Source organism: Panthera tigris, chromosome F2, assembly GCF_018350195.1.
Source record: "Panthera tigris isolate Pti1 chromosome F2, P.tigris_Pti1_mat1.1, whole genome shotgun sequence".
NCBI classification, from domain to species: domain Eukaryota; kingdom Metazoa; phylum Chordata; class Mammalia; order Carnivora; family Felidae; genus Panthera; species Panthera tigris.
Window position 1 is genome coordinate 81,507,847 of NC_056676.1, and position 16,943 is coordinate 81,524,789.

Sequence of the window (16,943 nt, forward strand, 5' to 3'; positions counted from 1 at the left end):
GCCTCCCACCCGCAGCACCCAGTCTGTCTGGGGCATCCCACACGGGGCTTCCTCGGCCCCTGGTGGGCGGGCTGGCCTCCAGGACTCTGCCCAAGGTGGCGCCCCGCTCAGATTGGGGGCAGGGGGTGTCTGCTAAGAGGCAATTCTGGGCACGACACTGCTCCCAACAGCTCAGAGGGGAGCCGGCGCCCCCAGTCTGATCACCCCAAGGCCATGCGAAAGAGCAGGAGGAGACACAGGGGCGTGTGTCCGCTGGACACGGAGGGCCGAGTGGTGTGCACCCAGACGTGAGTGCCCATGGGCTGGGGCACCCCGAGCTGGCGTGACGTAAACGTTTCAGTGCGCACCTGCGGACGCTTCGGGAGCGTGTGGCTACGTGCGCGCGGGTGCGGGAGCAGAGCACAGCCCTCCAGACACGGGTGTGTGTTGGTGTGCGTGTTCCCACGTCTGGTATCCGCGTGCACACGCGCATGGTTCTAAGGCCTCACCCTCCTGTCCCGGCCGTGACTCTGTCCACTCCAGCCTCCCCACAGCTGCTTCCGAGGCCCGAGGCCCCCCCCAGGCAGCCCAGCACACGCTCGCACGCACGAGCCCCCAGTCCCAGTGCCTCAGGCCCTCTACCTCCGTCGGGATTTGTCCCCACCCCTCGGCCAGCCCCACCCCCACCCCCAGGCTCAGACCCACGTGTCTGGACCAGAAGCGACTTTATTTCTCCGGCGGAAGATGCCCTCACAGCCAGGCTGTGGGGCTGGGCCTGGCTCTGCCTGCCTTTCCCTCGGAGACCTGGGGGTCCCAGCCCCCCGCCTGCACCCCCGGGGCCCGGAGACGTCCTGCTGGCTGGGACTCGGAGCTGCTGGAGAGAGAGGGAGGCCTCGAGTCTCAGGGAGGGGGGTCAGCTGGAAGCCCTGTGGGAGGGCGAGGGCCTCAGGGCCCAGCCCAGAGGAGGGCCGGCCCCAGGCTGAGCAGCAGCCCCCCGGCCAGGGCCCAGGGGCCACCCCCCGCCCTCTGCCCCCCGTTGCACAGATCTGTCCCGCAGCAGTCCACATCGACTTGTAAGATCCCAGAGTTAATGAAGCCCATCAGATAGTCCGAGAAGAAGTGCCGCTTAACGAAGTCGCAGGACGAGGCGCACATCTTGTTCACGGAATGGTCCTTCCTGCCTGGGGCAGAGCGGGGAGAGCCTGGGGCGGGAGCCGCACCTGCGCCCTCTTCCTCCTGCCCCGCACGGGACCCACCCACGCCGCCTCAACTTCACGCAGAGGGCCACAGAGAGGGCCATGGAGGGGGCCTGGGCAGGAGCGATGCTGCTCACGGTCACACAGCAAGGCAGTGTCCTACCCACAGACCCACACTCTTATCCACGGCCGGAGGGGCTCAGAGGACGCCCCCAACCGCCCCCTGCCGGGCCCAGGTCCCGACTCACTGCTGCTGGGGTCGGTGATCCGGACGCTGGCGCACACCGTGTCCGACGGCTGGCACTGCTTCGGGGTGCAGTGGCTCGAGTTGGTGGTCAGGGTGCAGTCCTGGCACCACAGGCCGTGAGCTGCGCAGGGCACGAGGACGCGGATGAACAGAGGAGCTGAGGCCCAAGCTGGCCCGTGTGTGCCCCACTCCCCTGGCCACCGAGGCTGCTCCCGGGAGGACCGCGCAGCTCCAGGAGGCCAAGCACCACACCCCCCTCGCCGACCAGCGGTGACCAGGCCAGACTGGGAGGTCAGGCCCTGGGAGACCTCCCGGAGGTCAGGCCCTGGGAGAACCGCGGTGCCTTCTGGGCAATCTGCGGGGAGGCTCCCAGCCGCCGGAACTCCGGAAGCCCCTGGGCACCCTCCGAGGCCCCCCCCCCACACACACACACACGTGTGCACACATGCACGCACACACCAGCCACACACACCTCACACTCATGGGGCTTTCCCGCAGGCTCCTGCACGCTCCCACACCTCCCCGCACAGTTCGGTCGGTTCCAAGCCAGGAAGGACTTGCTGGGAGGCCAGGTGGGGGCTCTGAGAAGCGATGGGGCGCACCAGGGGGCGTCCGTGCGGGACTAGCCCACGGTACAAGGGCGGGCAGGAGCCAGGAGGGCCCCGTGCGGCTGGGGCTGGGGCCGGAGCACCGTGAGTCAAAGCGACGGGCGCGAGGGCCCGGCTGGGGTCGCCGGGGTCGGGAGCGGGTGTGGACGTGACGGGCACCGTCGGAGGATGGCGGCCCCACAGCCCGGCTCTCCTGGAGACCCGGCCCAGCCCCGCGGGCCGCCCCCAGACTCACCGGGCGCAGAGCACAGCAGGGCGGCCAGCAGCACCAGGCCCAGGCCGTTCATGGCTGCAGGCGGCATGCTCCAGGCGGCCTCGGGAAGGCGCGGGGGTTGTGGGCGGAGGTCCTCCGGGGCGCAGGCCTGGCAAGGAGACGCCTCGGTCAGGGGTCCCCGCCGCCCGCCGGACCCAAGCCCCCCCCCCCACCCTCCTTTTGCGGCCCCGGAGCTCAACCTCCGCCTCGAAATCCCGGGAGGGGAGGAAGGTCCGCTAGCTCGCGAAGCCCTACCCCCAGCCCATCCCCCAGAGCGTCCACCATCACAGCATCCCCTCCCGGGAGAACAGGTCCGCCGTCTCGGGCAGGGTGACAGCTCGAAATGCCCCCAACCCGCGCCGGGCACCTGTGGGGGCGGGGGGAGGGTCGGGGGCAGCGCGTCTTCTCCCCGGGGAGCGGCAGGTGCGTCCGGAGAGAAAAGGGCAAGACAAGGTGCGAGCAGGCCGTACCTGCCCATGGGGGAGGGGCGCGCGCCACGTCCCCACCCCCACCCCTGGGCTGGGGGCCCGGGAGCCCCGGGCCGAGCCCCCGCCCCTCGCCTCCAGCGCGCGCCCGGGCGCTCACCGCAGGTCGAGGCGTGGAGCGCGGGCTTCGGGTCGGGGGCGCACTCACATCCCTGGGGGGGATCGCGGCTCCGGGGCTCCGGGAGGCGCGGGGAGCGGTGCCCTTCGGTCTCCCTGCGGACCGGAACCCGGGCGCAGCCTTGTCTTTCGGGGAACGCAGCCGCAGACGCGGACCCCGCGCGAGGGGCGGAGCGGAGCCGGGGCGGGGGCGCGCGGGGGGCGGGGGCGGCGGGAGAAGGGCGGGCTGGGCGCCCGGGGCTCTGGGCCCCGGCGGGTCTCCGTCCCGGGCCGTCCGCGCCCCTCGACAGCCAGCGCCCGGCCCGCGCGTCCGCCCCCTCCGGTGCCGGCTCCCTCCGCGGCTGTCCCGCGCGCCCCTCCCCCGGCGCGGGCGAGAGCCCTTCCCCCTCCGCTTGGCGGAGATCCCCTCGAAATTTCTCGGAAGAACGTTTACTGCGAAAGGAAGCGAGCGAAACGCACAAAGACGCAGGGACGGAGGCGGGTAACGGCGGAGGTGATTCGCTCAGGCCCTCGTTCGCAGACTCCCAGCGAAGGGGCCTTCCCCAGGCCAGCCGTCCAAGCTTCGATGGTTTGCGGGTGCGCACCCCCGCCCCGGCCGGACCGGGAGCAGCCGTGACCACCCCCACCCGCCGCCACATCCACATCCGAGGCGCCAGTCCCGAATGCTGCTCTCGGCATTCAATGCCCTCCGCCGCCTGTTTGGCCCGTTTCTCAGCTTTGTCCCTCGCCTTCCCACCGCACAAAGCTTTTGAGTGCTGTGTCTTCGCACCCGCTGCCCCCTGTGCCTGGAATCATCGCTGCTGAGCGCCGAGCGAGCCCCAGCTCCTGTGCACGTGTTGGGGGTTGTTTCTTTTAGTCTGCCTTCGTTTGGCCGGGCAAATATTTGTGGAGTTCCCACGGTTGGCCTAGTGCTGAGCACTGTGAGAAGAGCTCCGCCCTCCCCACCCCCCACCCCCGCCCGATCTTACCTCAGACAAACGATTATCACTAATATCCCGTTGTGAGCTGTGCGGCTGATCACATGGACCCAGCACATAGTATGTGCTCTGTGCAAACCCGTGTGTTCTGTCGTGACAGCTTCACACCCTCCCTGCGAGTGCTGTTGGCGTCCCCACCTTACAATGAGCAAACGGAAGCACAGACAGGTTGAGCTCCCCGCCCAAGGTCACACAGTGACAGGTGACAGAGCGAGTGTTGGAACCCTAGAGCCTGTACACCTTAACCCCGCCCCGGGCTGGAGGAGTGAAGGGGAAGGAGATAGACCGGCAACTCCAACTTGGGGACTGGGGCTCCCACACCTTCAATTCAAATATGAGTTCAGGGGCGCCTGGGTGGCTCAGTCCCTTAAGCATCCGACTCCAGCTCAGGTCATGATCTCATGGTTTGTGAGTTCGGGCCCTGCGCTGACAGCTGGGAGCCTGGAGCCTGCTTTGGGTTCTGTGTCTCCCCCCTCTCTGCCCCTCTCCCACTTGCACTATCTGTCTCTCAAAAATAAAAATAAACATTAAATATATGTGAGTTCAAAGTCAAAAAATCAGCAAACATCCAAAGAAAATGGGCCTCCAAAGACATGGAAGAAGCGATGAGGAGATACGGATGTAAATCTCCACAAATCTTCTAAACTGAAAGTGTGCGATACAGAATACAAGATTCGTTTGTGTGGTAGGTTGAAGTTAGATTGTAGGAAAGAACAAGGCAGTGCCAGAACTGTGCTTTGTTGGAGAGGGGAACCTCTAGAAATGAAAAGCGCTCACTGAAATTAGCAGGTCATCAGAAACTTTGAAAGATTTAGGCTAAATGAAAACAAAGTCGTTTAAAAACACGTATGATATGGCTTCATTTACATGAGATGTCCGAAATAGCGAAATCCAAAAAAGAGAGAGTCAATCCGTGGTCGCCTCCAGCTGGGAGGAAGAAGGAATGAGGACTTCTTGCTAGTGGTCAAGGCGTTCTTTCAAGCGATGAAAACATTCTAAAAATAGAGACTATCCTGGCATAACACTGTGAGTGGACTAAAAACCACTGGATTAAAAACCTTAAAAGGGTGAACTTTATAGTGTGTGAGTCATATTTCAACAAAGCTGTTGCAAAAAAAAACAGCAAATGCATTAGGCGGCACATTAGATACAACTGAAGAAGGAATTTGCAAACTGGAATTTAAATCTATAGAAATTATCGAGACTGCGGTGCAAGGGATAAGGGGACAGAAACTAGAAAAGAGAGGTTGAGACACACAGCATACACCGTGCTGAGAGCCGAGAGACGTGTGGCCAAAGTCCCAAAGGAAAGACAGCCAGTATTCGAAGAGATTACGCCTCAGAACTGGTGACAGGCAAGCATTTACAGAGAAGCGCGATGTATGCTAAATGGAATAAACAAAAAGAAAATTCACACCTAGGTACAGCAGAGTGAAATCACAGACCACCAACGGCAAGAGATCTTTAAAACAGCCAAAAGATGGGGCACCTGGGTGGCTCAGTTGGTTAAGCATCTGACTTCAGCTCAGGTCGTGATCTCACAGTTGCTGAGTTCGAGCCCCACGTCAGGCTCCGCGCTGACAGCTCGGAGCCCGGAGCCTGCTTCTGATTCTGTGTCTCCCTCTCTCTCTGCCCCTCCCCTGCCCGTGCTCTCTGTCTTTCAAAAATAAATAAACATTAAAAAAAATTTTAATAAAATAACCTAAAGGAAAGCGATATCAGCACTAAAGAAACAGCAGGTAAACTGACAGCAGAAATGGATGCCCAGACTGTGAAGTAAGTGTCTTCAAAGTGCTCAGAGGAAAGTAACTGCCAGCTAAGAATTTTCTACACCATTTTCTGCCAGAAGCCAAGCTATCCAAGGAGCCTGATGGCAGGGCCCGGGCGGTGGACGGATCGGGGCTGCATGGCGGCCCGCCAGAAGGGAAGCTTCTTGTACTCCTGCTTTTATGTAATTTGGCCTTAGCGTTGGTCGGGGCAGCCCCCCTACCAATGAAAGTGCCTGGGGATTTGTCGGTTGGCATTGCCCACGACCGGCCCCCCGGGAGAAGAACCACTGGGGAAAGAAATAAGATTCCGCAGGGCAATCATGCGGCCCTGCATCCAGCCCTTGCCACCCCCTATAAAGACTCCTCTACCCAAAGGAAGGATGGGCCCATATATTTCCCAGCCGAGGAGGGGGACGAATGGCTTCGAAATCCCCACTCCGGCAACAAAGGAATGTACCTATGGATACAAGTTACTCCAACCCCTAGGCCCGCTTGGCCCCCAGGAGGCATTCCAGATGATAACCGGACCTGGTGGGTTAAGGTACAGAATGGTTCATTAGTTCCCAGGTAAACACTGTCTCTCTGGGAGCGCATAAGGCGCATAAGGCGTGGGTTTCCAGGGCCCTCCTGGCTCCCTCCCGGCACCCAGACCAAAGGAACCTTTTGTTCCTTGTGCCGCAAATGTTTCAAAGGAACCATTAAGAAGTCATGTCCCTGTAAACGTTCCACTTGAGGTGTTGAGAGCTGGATGACCTTGAAAGGGCAAGAGGGAACATTACAAGAAAATAACTATGTTGTTCCTTAATGGGTGATTACACAAAAGAACGTTTTTAGAATTAGGTAATGCCGAGAAACATAGATAATGCACGCCACAAGAAAATTGCTAACAAATATAAGGCCACGCTTGCCGCAATAAAGCGGCCAGTCGAACCCACTGCCGTTGTCCGTGTCCCTTTGTTATTTTCGCCGACGCCGTTCATCCTTCGGGAACCCCCGGACCTGCTGGGGCGGGACCTCGGCAGTTTTCCAAAAATAAGCACACGATAAATTTTTCAGATAATGAGAAGTTTGCACGTAAATGTTTTCTGACAACACTTGGGAGGAGTTGTGAGGGTTTACCGCTAGCGGCCTTTCATTAAAGGAACTTTTGGAGAATGCACTTCAGAAGGAAAAGGTATTCCAGAAGGAAGGGCTAGACTCGAGAAGGAAGCGTGCGGGAAGAAACTGGCTTCCGGGAGGGAAACGGAAGCTGGGGTCGTCACCTGAGGCGGGAAGAATGTCTGATACGTGAAGTTTGAAAAGACTGAACCCGAGGACAAGGCACGTGCAACGGACGGGGTGACTGAGTCAGAGGGTCCTGAGACCCGTGCGCGGTTTGAGAGGCAGCGCGGGACACGGACTTTAGACAGTGCTCGGACGATAAGGGTGCAGGAGAAAGCCTCCAGGTAACCAGCGGAAGGGCCAGGGGGCAGCGCCTCACGTGGGAAGGGAAAGAACGTCCGTGTGTCACAGCACCCAGATAGTTAGTCAGACGGTGTCCTGGTGGTTTCTGTGAGGATGTCTGTAGGTGAGGTTAACACGTACGTCAGCAGGGGCGCCTGGGTGGCTCAGTCAGTTGAGCGTCTGACTCAGCTCAGGTCATGATCTCGCTGTTCATGACGCATCAGGCTCACTGCCGTCAGCACAGAGCCCACTTGGGACCCTCTGTCTCCCTCTCTCTGCCCCTCCCCCACTCATGCTCTCTCTGTCTCTCTCTCTCTCTCAAAAATAAATCAACATTAAAAAAAAAAAAACATTTACATCAGAAGACTTTGAATGAAGCACATTGCTCTCCATGGTGTGGGTGGGCCTCATCCAATCAGTTGAAGGCCTGAATAGAACAAAAACTGACTCCCTCTGAGCAAAAGGAACTCGTGCCAGCAGACAGCCTTTGAACCTGAACTGGAACATTGGCTCTTACTGACTCTTCTGCCCGTTGGCGTGCCCTGTGGGTTCTGGGCTTGCCAGACTCCGAAATCGCACGAGCCAATTCCTTACAACGACTCTATGTAACTCTACACGTCCCATTGGTTCTGCTTCTCTGGAGAACCCGGCCCGTTACAGGGACTGACTTACACCTGGTCAGTGAGGGCTGCTGGAGCTCGAAGCCCGCTGCCGTCTCTGTCCCTGTCCCCCACTCTCCCAGACTTCCCGCCAACATCATAGGGAAATGCAGGGGGAAGGGGCCGAGGCGGGCACACACATCGTTAGTCGACGTTTCCGAAGATCCCCGTGGCTGCTGAGTGGAGAATGGCCTGGAAGTTTCCAGAATGGAATGGGGCCGGGGCGGGGGAGGGGGAGGGGGAGTGAGGAGGACAGCGGCTCAGACCAGGGGTGGCAGTAGAAATGGGGCAGGCGGATGGGTTCGCGAGAGTTGGCCACGTGTGCCCAGGATGCCCACCTCCGGGGCTCTGGCTCGGGAAGCGGGTGGACCCAGGGCAGGACGGTGAGCACGTTGGCCATGAGAGGCATTAAAGCCTTTTCGTTGGTTGGGGACGCCTGGACGGCACCAACGGCGGGTCGCAAGTGCCTGCGGGGCTCAGCACAGGGTCTGGGCTGGAGACGCACGTGTGGTCTGGGTCGGCACAGAGGGAACAGGCGGGGTCTCCAGGCGAGAAAGTGCAGAGACAGCAAGGCCAGCTGAGGGTCCAGCCCAAGCAGCGAAGGTGCAAACAGGTCCTGTCGCTGGGAGACGAGTGCCTCGCAGGATGTCACCGTTGCCTGAGTCCAGGAGCTGTCCATCTGTCTGTCCATCTGTCCGTGTGTCATCCACTTGACACCTAGGCCCACTTTGGCTCAAGTCCCAGCAAGGGTTCACACAGAGGCCCTTCCCTTCTCTGGTCCCTCTGAGCCACCCGTCCCCAGGCTACACCCATCCCCAGGCTACACCGCCTCCAATTCCCCGGAACCTCCCGGGCCCCAGCCGTGCCCACGGGACTCCCCGGCAAAGCCCCAGTGCTCTCCCAGCTTGGGGAGACTCCTCTCCCCCACCCCTGCCTAGGTCTGAGCACATGTCCCGGGCAGGGGCAGCTGTCAGCTGTCACCTGGGGCGGCCCACTCCTTCCAGGCCAGCGTCCTGGGGGCGTTTCTGCCACCAGCATTGAGCACCTGTGCTGTTCCCGCCTGCCACCTTCCTCTCCACCTTCCCTGTGCCAATGTCCAGGCATCAAAGGAACATTCCTGCAGAGGAGGTTGCACCAGGTCAAGCCACAGCCTCAGAGGAGCCCGTGCTCCCCGACGCTTTGCTTCTCCAGCCTCTGCTCACGGGCTCCCTCCGCCTGTAACACCCATCCCGACACCTCCCTCCCTCCCAGCCTGCACTTCCTTTTTGCAGTCAGCAGTCTGGACCCTTCCCCCAAGCCGGCCTTCTGGTGGCCCTGGACCCAGAACGAAGGTCAGATCTTAGTTCCTCCCACCTCCTCCCCTGAATGCACTGCGTCTCTGGGAGCCCGCCGTCGCCCCCCACCCAGCACGGGCAGCTACGCGACCCCGGCCACCGCTCCAGGGCTCCGTGGCCATCATGCCTGCATCATCTGCCTTTGCCCGAGACCACCTCTCAGCATGCAGGGTCCCCTTCGAGACACCTGAGCCTTCTCGAAGCTCAAGTCGGCTCCGAAGAACCCCTTCCCAGCGGTGTTAGAAGCCCGGAGAGCAGCTGCAAGGAGCCTGAGCACAGCGCCCGGCCCGGGGTCCAGGCTGGGGGGGCTCCCGCTGCAGGGAGCACTCAGGGCTCCTCACCCCCCAGCCGCCGGCGCTCGTGCACACGCTCCACACACTCACCCCGCGTGCACACTAACGTGCACACACACGTTCACACATAGGCACACTCACACCGTCACAGATCCACGCTCACACTAAATCCACACCCACACGAATGCACTTCCTCTGCCACACCCGCACCTCGCACACACTTACACGCTCACTCACACACTCACTGAGACCTCAGTCCCAGCAGGTCAGCAGCTCCTGAAGCGCACAGGGCTCTGCTCTGTGCTCTCGACGGCATGTCGTGTGTGACCGTAGCCGGCTCGTCCAGGGCCTCTTTCCAGGAAGCAGAAAGAACAGCACAGTGGTGACATCCAGCCTCTGGGGGAAGACAGGAGACGCCATGCTGGGGGGCGGGGGATGGTCTGGGCCTGCTGCGTGACCTCCTGAGCCTCGGTCCCTCGCCTGCAGAATAGGGGGTGCTAGCCACCTGTGAAAGCATTGTGGGGAGCACACACAATGCCACCACTAAAGTGCTCACTGGGCGTCTGGCCCAGCGTCTGGCAGGGCACCACCGCGGCACAGTCATCCATTCCTGCCACCAGCCAAAGAGACAGCCGAGCCCTACCCCGGGGAGGGAGGCAGCAGGGGAGAGCCGGCAAACAGAAAGGCGGCTGTGGGGTGATGTGAGCTGTCACGAGAGGAGCCGGGGGGCGTGGACGGGGCCTTGGAAGGAGACAGCGAGCCAAGGCCTGGAAGACGAGGCTGGCGCAAGCCCCAGGTCCCAGAGACGGGACGGAGCAGGGGTGATTGGGAGAGGAGCCAAGTGATGTAAGAGGGGAGGAGGGAGGAAGAGGGAGGATAGAGAAGAGGAAAGGGGTGGAGGAGGAGGGAGGAAGGGAAGGGGAGGAGGAAGAGGGAGGAGCGGGGGTGGGCAGAGGAGGGGGGAGGAGGAGGAGACGGGAGGGGGAAGGGTCTCTGCCAGGCCTGGGGCAAGGCGGCCAGCCCCCAACATCTGGAACCTGCGGTGTGGTGGGTGGGCTCTCAGAACCCCTGGGACACCCCTGCTACCCTCCCCTGAGCCTGGGCTGGACTTAGCCGTTTGCCTGTGGTGAAGAGAGAGGGCGGAGGGACGGTGTCCCTGAGACAAGGTTATAAAAAGAACGGCTTCTGAGGCAGGCTCAGGCTCTCTCCCGCTCACCCTCGGGGAATCCGGCTTCCCCGCCTGTGGAGGGGGTGAGTCCTGCCTGCCGACAGCCACTCGAGGGGGCTTGAAGTGGGTCCCCCACCCAGGCCTCCCTCAGATGAGACCACAGCCCCGGACGACAGCTTGACCCCAGCTTCCTCAGGGACCCCAACGTAGGGGTGACGCCTGCATTGCGAGCCCACGGGACACCGGGAGAGCACAAACCGTGTTGCCTTAAGCCCCTAAGTTTTGGAGTAATTTATGCAACAAAAGATCACGCAAGTGGGCGGGGCCTGACTTGGGCCTGGTGAGGGGGTGGGGGAACAGATGTCAGATGTCTTGAAGACTAAAGTCCTAGGCGTCCGGCCCCAGCCCCTGGGGAGTGCGGTTCTGGGCCTGCTCCTCAGAGAGCGGAGACTGCGCTCTCCCCATGTTGGGTGGGCTTGGTTGCCAGGGAGATGGTGATTCCTAACCCAGTTTCCAAGCTACTCGGCTTCCTTCCTATGCATGTAGGTCAGTTTCACCCTATCAGGATTTTGCAAACAAAGAGTAACAATCAGTCACGATTAGCAGGAGAAAGGACTTTCTTTCCGGCAGCCAGAGCAGAGCAAGTCCCTGTGTGTCCCTGGCCCTGCGGTCTGCACAGGTCCTGCAAGGAGCCTCATCTCCCTCCTCCGGACCCGCCCTGGCGCAGACACCCAGACCCCGGTGAGGGAGCACGGAGACCTCGCTCTGCCCAGGGGCACAGTGACAAGTCCCTGAGCGCTAAACCGGCAGGAACCCTCATCCCACGCTGTGCTCAGGCCCCGGATGACTGGCCGGTGGGCCAGTCCCAGAGCAGAGCCAGCTCTCAGGTGGTCAGAACCAGGGACAGCGTCAAAAGCCACCGCACTCAGCCCTAACCCCGGCCGGCGGAAGCAGCAGAGAGGACAGGACCCCGGATCAGGCCCTGGCAGCAGGGGGCCGAGGACGGGGTCCCGCCCGAGATGTGCTCCCAGAGCTCCCGGCCTTGTCTTTCGGCCGACACTGTCAGAACCCTCCGAGCCGTCCAAGACTACGGATGCGGCCGTGGGCCAGAGCTACAGAGGAGTTTTCCCAAAGACTGCCCTGCGTGCTCACAGGGCCAGCCTCTCAGCCAAGGGTTGACGGGGACGCTGTGTCAAACCTTTCCTGAAAAGCCGCCGAACTCAGAGAGGGAGAAAGCTCTTGACCCCCAAGAAGCCCCCAGAATAGTGGGAGGCAGGGTGTACGTGGGCTGAATGGTGGCCACAAAGAGACGCTCAAGTTCTAACCACCAGAACCCGTGAATGCGACCTTGTTTGGAAAAAAGGTCTTTGTGGATGAGATGGAGTTAAGGATGTCGAGATGAGGTCATCCTGGATTTGGGGTGGGCCCTAGACCCAACATCTGGAGATCTTAGATGAGAAAAGAAAGACGCGAGGCACAAAGGCACGGGGAAAGGTCACGCGGCAACGGAGGCCGACCCTGGGTGTGGCCACAGGCCACCGACCTCCTGGAGCCACCAGATGCCGGAAGGGGCCGGAAGGACCCTCCCCTAGAGACTTTTTATTGTTTTAAGCCACCAAGTTTGTGATTTGCTGCAGGAAACAAACACAGGGTGTCATAGGCGCTGTGAGAGGGAAGTGCCCCCAGCCCTGGCCAGCTGCCTGCGTGCAAGAAGCCGGAGGGCCTCCTGTGCTCTGAGGACCCAGGGACGCGTCCTGGGCCCGGCAGACTCAGTCACACCCAGACCCACCTGCAGAGCCCAGGGGCCTGGGAAGGAGGGGCAGGCAGCGGGGCCTCCAAGCTACATTTATTTATTTTTTGAGAGACATAGAGAGACAGAGCACAAGTTGGGGAGGGGCAGAGAGACTGGGAGACACAGAATCCGAAGCAGGATCCAAGCTCCGAGCTGTCAGCACAGAGCCCGACGCGGGGCTCGAACTCATGGACCGCGAGATCATGACCTGAGTCGAAGTAGGACGCTCAACCGACTGAGCCACCCAGGCGCCCCTATGGGGCCTCCAAGTTAGACAGGAGCAGGGGTCCACCTTAGGGGCAGAGCAGGAAGGGGACAGTCCGTCATTGGGAAGGGGCTCCCCCCAGGCCCAGCAGGACGTGGACAGGATAGAGGCCCCATGTGTGGCTACAGCCCCCCCCCCCACAGGACACCCCCCCAGGGGCAAGATGCCACCAGATCAGGGGCTAATACCACCCCCTCCACGGAACCAGCACCCACCTTACACGGAAGGGAGAGGGTCCTCTTCCCCCACCTCCGCCCCACTGGGGGGCTCAGGCTACCCTACCCTGTCCCGGCTTTACCTCCCCGACTTCCCCACAGGGCCCACGGGGCCTGGCCTCCTCCTGCCTTTTCCCCTCAAGGGGGGGGGCTGAGAGTCCCCTCCTCCATTCGTGAGTCCCCTCCCCCCACCCCCCACCCCGCACCACAGGGATGCGACCCCTTCCTGCCTGGATTGGGAACCAAGGAGACTCCACTGCCCTGCCCTCCACGCATGAACCCAGCACAGGCTGTAAGGCCGAGGCCCCCCTGAAGCTCCTGGTGGGTGTCCCTGTCGGCGGAGGGGCAACTGATGTTGGGGATTCCTGTTTCCTGAAGGAGGTGGCCCGGGGGGTGTCTCATCGCTGTGAGGGCCCGAGATGCCCTCAGTAGACACCAGACAAACACACGCTCACGCACACACGAATACAAACACACATACACGTAAACACACGTAAAAATGCACACACACAACCACACACATGCAAACACACACATATGCACACACATGCACACACGCAGACACAAACACCTGTATATGCACACACGTCCACACGCGCACATGTGCAGACACAAACACACGCGTGTGCACACACGTACACACACAGCGAAGACCAGAAAAAACAGCATCTGTGGGGAAGAGCCCCAGGTGGGGGAAGGCCCAAGGGGCCCCAGCGGAAAGAGAGACGCAAGAGGGCAGGGGTCAGGCCCTGGAGAGGACACCAAGCCAGTCCATCTGCCAGCAGGGCCAGCAATATTCTGGGAGCTCTCTGACCATCCATTGTCCTCCCCAGGCCCCACCTGGCCCCGGCCGAACCGTCTCTCACCCGGACCCCCGCCAGGGTGTCACCCGGGCTCCTTGCGCCCACTCCCACCCACCCCAACCCATTCTCCAGAGGAGGTCAGAGCGGCTATCACAAACTCAGTGTCCAAATGCTTTAGGGGCTTCTGATTGTTCTCAAGATAAAGTCCAAAGCCCTCCGTGACCCCTGGCCCCTCCCACCTCTTCTGTCACCGCCTCAGCTCCAACCGCCGTCCTTTTTGTCCTTTCAGCTCCCGTACTTGCCAGATTCCTGCCTCAGGACCTTCGCATACGCCGCTCACCGAGGCTGGAGCCATTTAACCCCTTCTCCTGCAACTGGCCAAGTCCTATTCAGCTCTGAGGTCCTGTCTTCAATGTCACCTCCCCAGGGAAGCCCCCCACACCGCTCCTCAAGCTGTGTGCTCTCACAGCATCTCCAGTGACTGTTTTCTGTAGAACCAACCACAAGCCACCATATTCAACAAGTGTCTGGGGCCCTGCTTGGTTGGCAGCAGTCTCCATTGGACCTCCCCGCCCTGAGGATGTCTCCCTTGTTCACACTGTTCTCCCCACACCCAGGTGTCAGTGCTCAGACCCGCTCATCGCTGAGTGGAGGCGTGTGTGCTAACGGCAGTGGCCGGGACACGGCAGCCAGTGTACATGAAGCATGAGTGGGAGGCATCCTGGGGCTCATAACTGTGGGGGGTTGAAACGTGTGACCAGTAGCCCTTAGTTATTTACACGGACTCCTCTCCAGCCTTGGATGGTTCTCCCACACCCGGCCCACCCCTCTCCACCTTTCCCGCACTCCACCTGAGGGTCTCTTCTTGACCAAGCTCAAAAGCCACCTCCACCAGGAAGCTCTCCCTGGTGGATCCCACCAACTACTGCCTCCTCATGAGGGGTCCTTGACGCAGCCTTCCCTCCTTTCTTGTTTCCACGTGCCTGCCATCTCTCTGTCCCCAGCTCCCAGCTCAAGGTCCCACACAGCGGGTTCCACAGAACACATATATGTGTATCTGCCCCCATGCCCCCAACCACACCTAAGCTTCTGGCAGCAAGGCCCCTGGCTCTTCGTCCAGCCCTCTCCCCGGGTAGCCCGTGGTCCAGTGCTCCCTCAGTGCCGTCTTTGCTGGGGCCAGATCTCGGGGTCCAAGGGCATCTATGAGACACCTATGCTTCCTGGACTCGGGTCCCAGGCCCCAGAAAGGGAACGTGTGGATGGTTGCATTGACTCTCAGATCAGGCTCCAGCACAACAGCTTGGCCTGGACCAGGGCCCAGCCCACCCCCCCCCCCCGGGGTCCCCACCCCAGCCCCACCCCGGGATCCAGCTGGTGCCAGGGAAGGTGAGCCCCTCAGCCCATCCTGTGGGCGAACACCCCAAGTCACATGTGTGCACCCCACGCAGACACTCCGGGGAGTCCCGTGCACCCGTCTCGCCGTTAGGCGGTGTCCTCTTACGTGCGCCTTCAGGAGGTGCTGTCTACGGCCGCCCGGGGGACAGTAGCTAATGTGACCGAGCATCAGACTTCACAAACCACGTTGAATCCTGGGATAAAGCACAAATAAAGAGAGCACCCCAAATAGAGGAAGGAAACCCGGCCCACACCCTAACCACAACTCATGCCCTCACAAAAAAATAAGCAAATGAAAACAACCCAAAGTGCTTTGCTTGTGGCTGCTGTGGTCCTGATGTCTTCCGGAAGCGAAGCCCCTTGGCCGTAGGAGGGTCGGCCGAGGAGGCTGTTATTTCCGCACCGGTGACAGAGGCGAGCAGACCACGTGCTGGGAGAGCAGGGTCCTCAGCACACTGAGTCCTGTGCCCTCTGTGCCCAGGGTTCCGGCGGCCTCCCTCGCAAACAACCGCAGGTAAGAATAGAGGCGCCTACGGTACCTCGGGCTGGGCTCCAGACCACACGGCGAAGCAAACGTCACCGTGAAGCGAATCAAGTGAAATTTTGGCTTCCCCGTGGCTATAACAGTCATGTTCACACTACACTGTTGTCTATTAAGCGTGCAACAGCTTTGTGTCTAAAAAGCAATGTACGTACCTTCATTAAAAATACTCCCTTGCTACACTTCAGCTCAGGTCATGATCTCGCGGTTCATGGGATCCAGCCCCGTGTCGGGCTCTGTGCTGACAGCTCGGGGCCTGGAGCCTGTTTCAGATTCTGTGTCTCCCTCTCTCTCTGCCCCTCCCCTGCTCACGCTCTGTCTCTGTCTCTCTCAAAAATAAATAAACATTAAAAAAAATTTTTTTAGGGGCGCCTGGGTGGCTCAGTCGGTTGAGTGTCCGACTTCAGCTCAGGTCACAATCTCGCGATCTCGCAGTCCGTGAGTTCGAGCCCCGCGTCGGGCTCTGGGCTGATGGCTCAGAGCCTGGAGCCTGCTTCCGATTCTGTGTCTCCCTCTCTCTCTGCTCCTCCCCCGTTCATGCTCTGTCTCTCTCTCTATCTCAAAAATAAATAAACGGTAAAAAAAAAAAATTTTTTTTTTAATTTTTTTTAAATACCCTCTTGCTAGGGGCGCCTGGGTGGCTCAGCCAGTTAAGGGTCCAATTCTGGATTTCGGCTCAGATCATGACCTCATGGTTCGTGAGATCCAGCCCTGCATCGGATCCAAGAGCCTGCTTGGGTTTCTCTCTCTCTCCCTCTCTCTCTCTCTCTGTCTCTCTCCCCCTCTCTCTGCCCCTCCCCCACTCAAGCCCCCCCCACAGATAAATAAATTAACATTAAAAAAAAATACTCTCTTGCTAAAAATCGCTAGCCGTCATCTGAGCTTTCAGCCAGTGCATCTCTCTGCTGGCCGAGGGTCTGCCCGAGGCCGACGGCTGCTGGCTGGTCCGCGTGGCGGCCACTGAAGCCAGGGCGGCGGCGGCCAGTTTCAAAACAAGATGACAGCGTGAAGTTTGCTATGGCCGCGGATACTTCGTTTCACGAACGATTTCTCTGGAGCAGATGACGCTGTCTGACAGCATTTTACCCACAGAACTTCCTTCCCAAGTGGGGACCGTCCTCCAAGCCCTGCCACCGCCTTACCAACTAGGGTTCTGGAATATTCTAAATCCTCTGTTGTCCTTCCAACAATCTCCACGGCATCCTCGCCAGGAGGAGCTTCCGTCCCCAGAAAGCACGTTCTGTGCTCCTCCCCGAGCAGCACCTCCTCGCCCGTCAGCTTTATCCTGAGATGACAGCAGTTCGGTCCCGTCTTCAGACTCCGCTCCTGATCCCGGCCCTCTGGTCCCCACCGCCTCCGCGGGGCCGTCCTCCGCGGCCGTCCTGAGCCCCTCAAAGTCCTCCA

The 16,943-nt window shown here is 60.5% G+C and overlaps 1 protein-coding gene across 3 annotated transcripts; it reads right to left on the reverse strand.

Annotated features, from left to right (window-relative positions):
- Positions 1 to 687: 687 nt before the first annotated feature.
- Positions 688 to 15,538, reverse strand: LY6H (lymphocyte antigen 6 family member H). 3 transcript variants are annotated; one of them, XM_042973512.1, is made up of 4 exons: positions 15,105 to 15,538; positions 2,266 to 2,392; positions 1,424 to 1,543; positions 688 to 1,160 (listed from the first exon to the last, which is right to left on the reverse strand). In XM_042973512.1, exons 1-4 carry the CDS (start codon positions 15,165 to 15,167, stop codon positions 925 to 927), a joined length of 546 nt encoding a protein of 181 aa, XP_042829446.1. In that variant the 5' UTR covers positions 15,168 to 15,538; the 3' UTR covers positions 688 to 924. The 3 variants fall into 3 exon arrangements, with proteins under 3 accessions (XP_042829446.1, XP_042829448.1, XP_042829447.1); XM_042973514.1 differs by lacking the exon at positions 15,105 to 15,538 and adding an exon at positions 2,917 to 3,060; XM_042973513.1 differs by lacking the exon at positions 15,105 to 15,538 and adding an exon at positions 2,869 to 3,059.
- Positions 15,539 to 16,943: the final 1,405 nt, after the last annotated feature.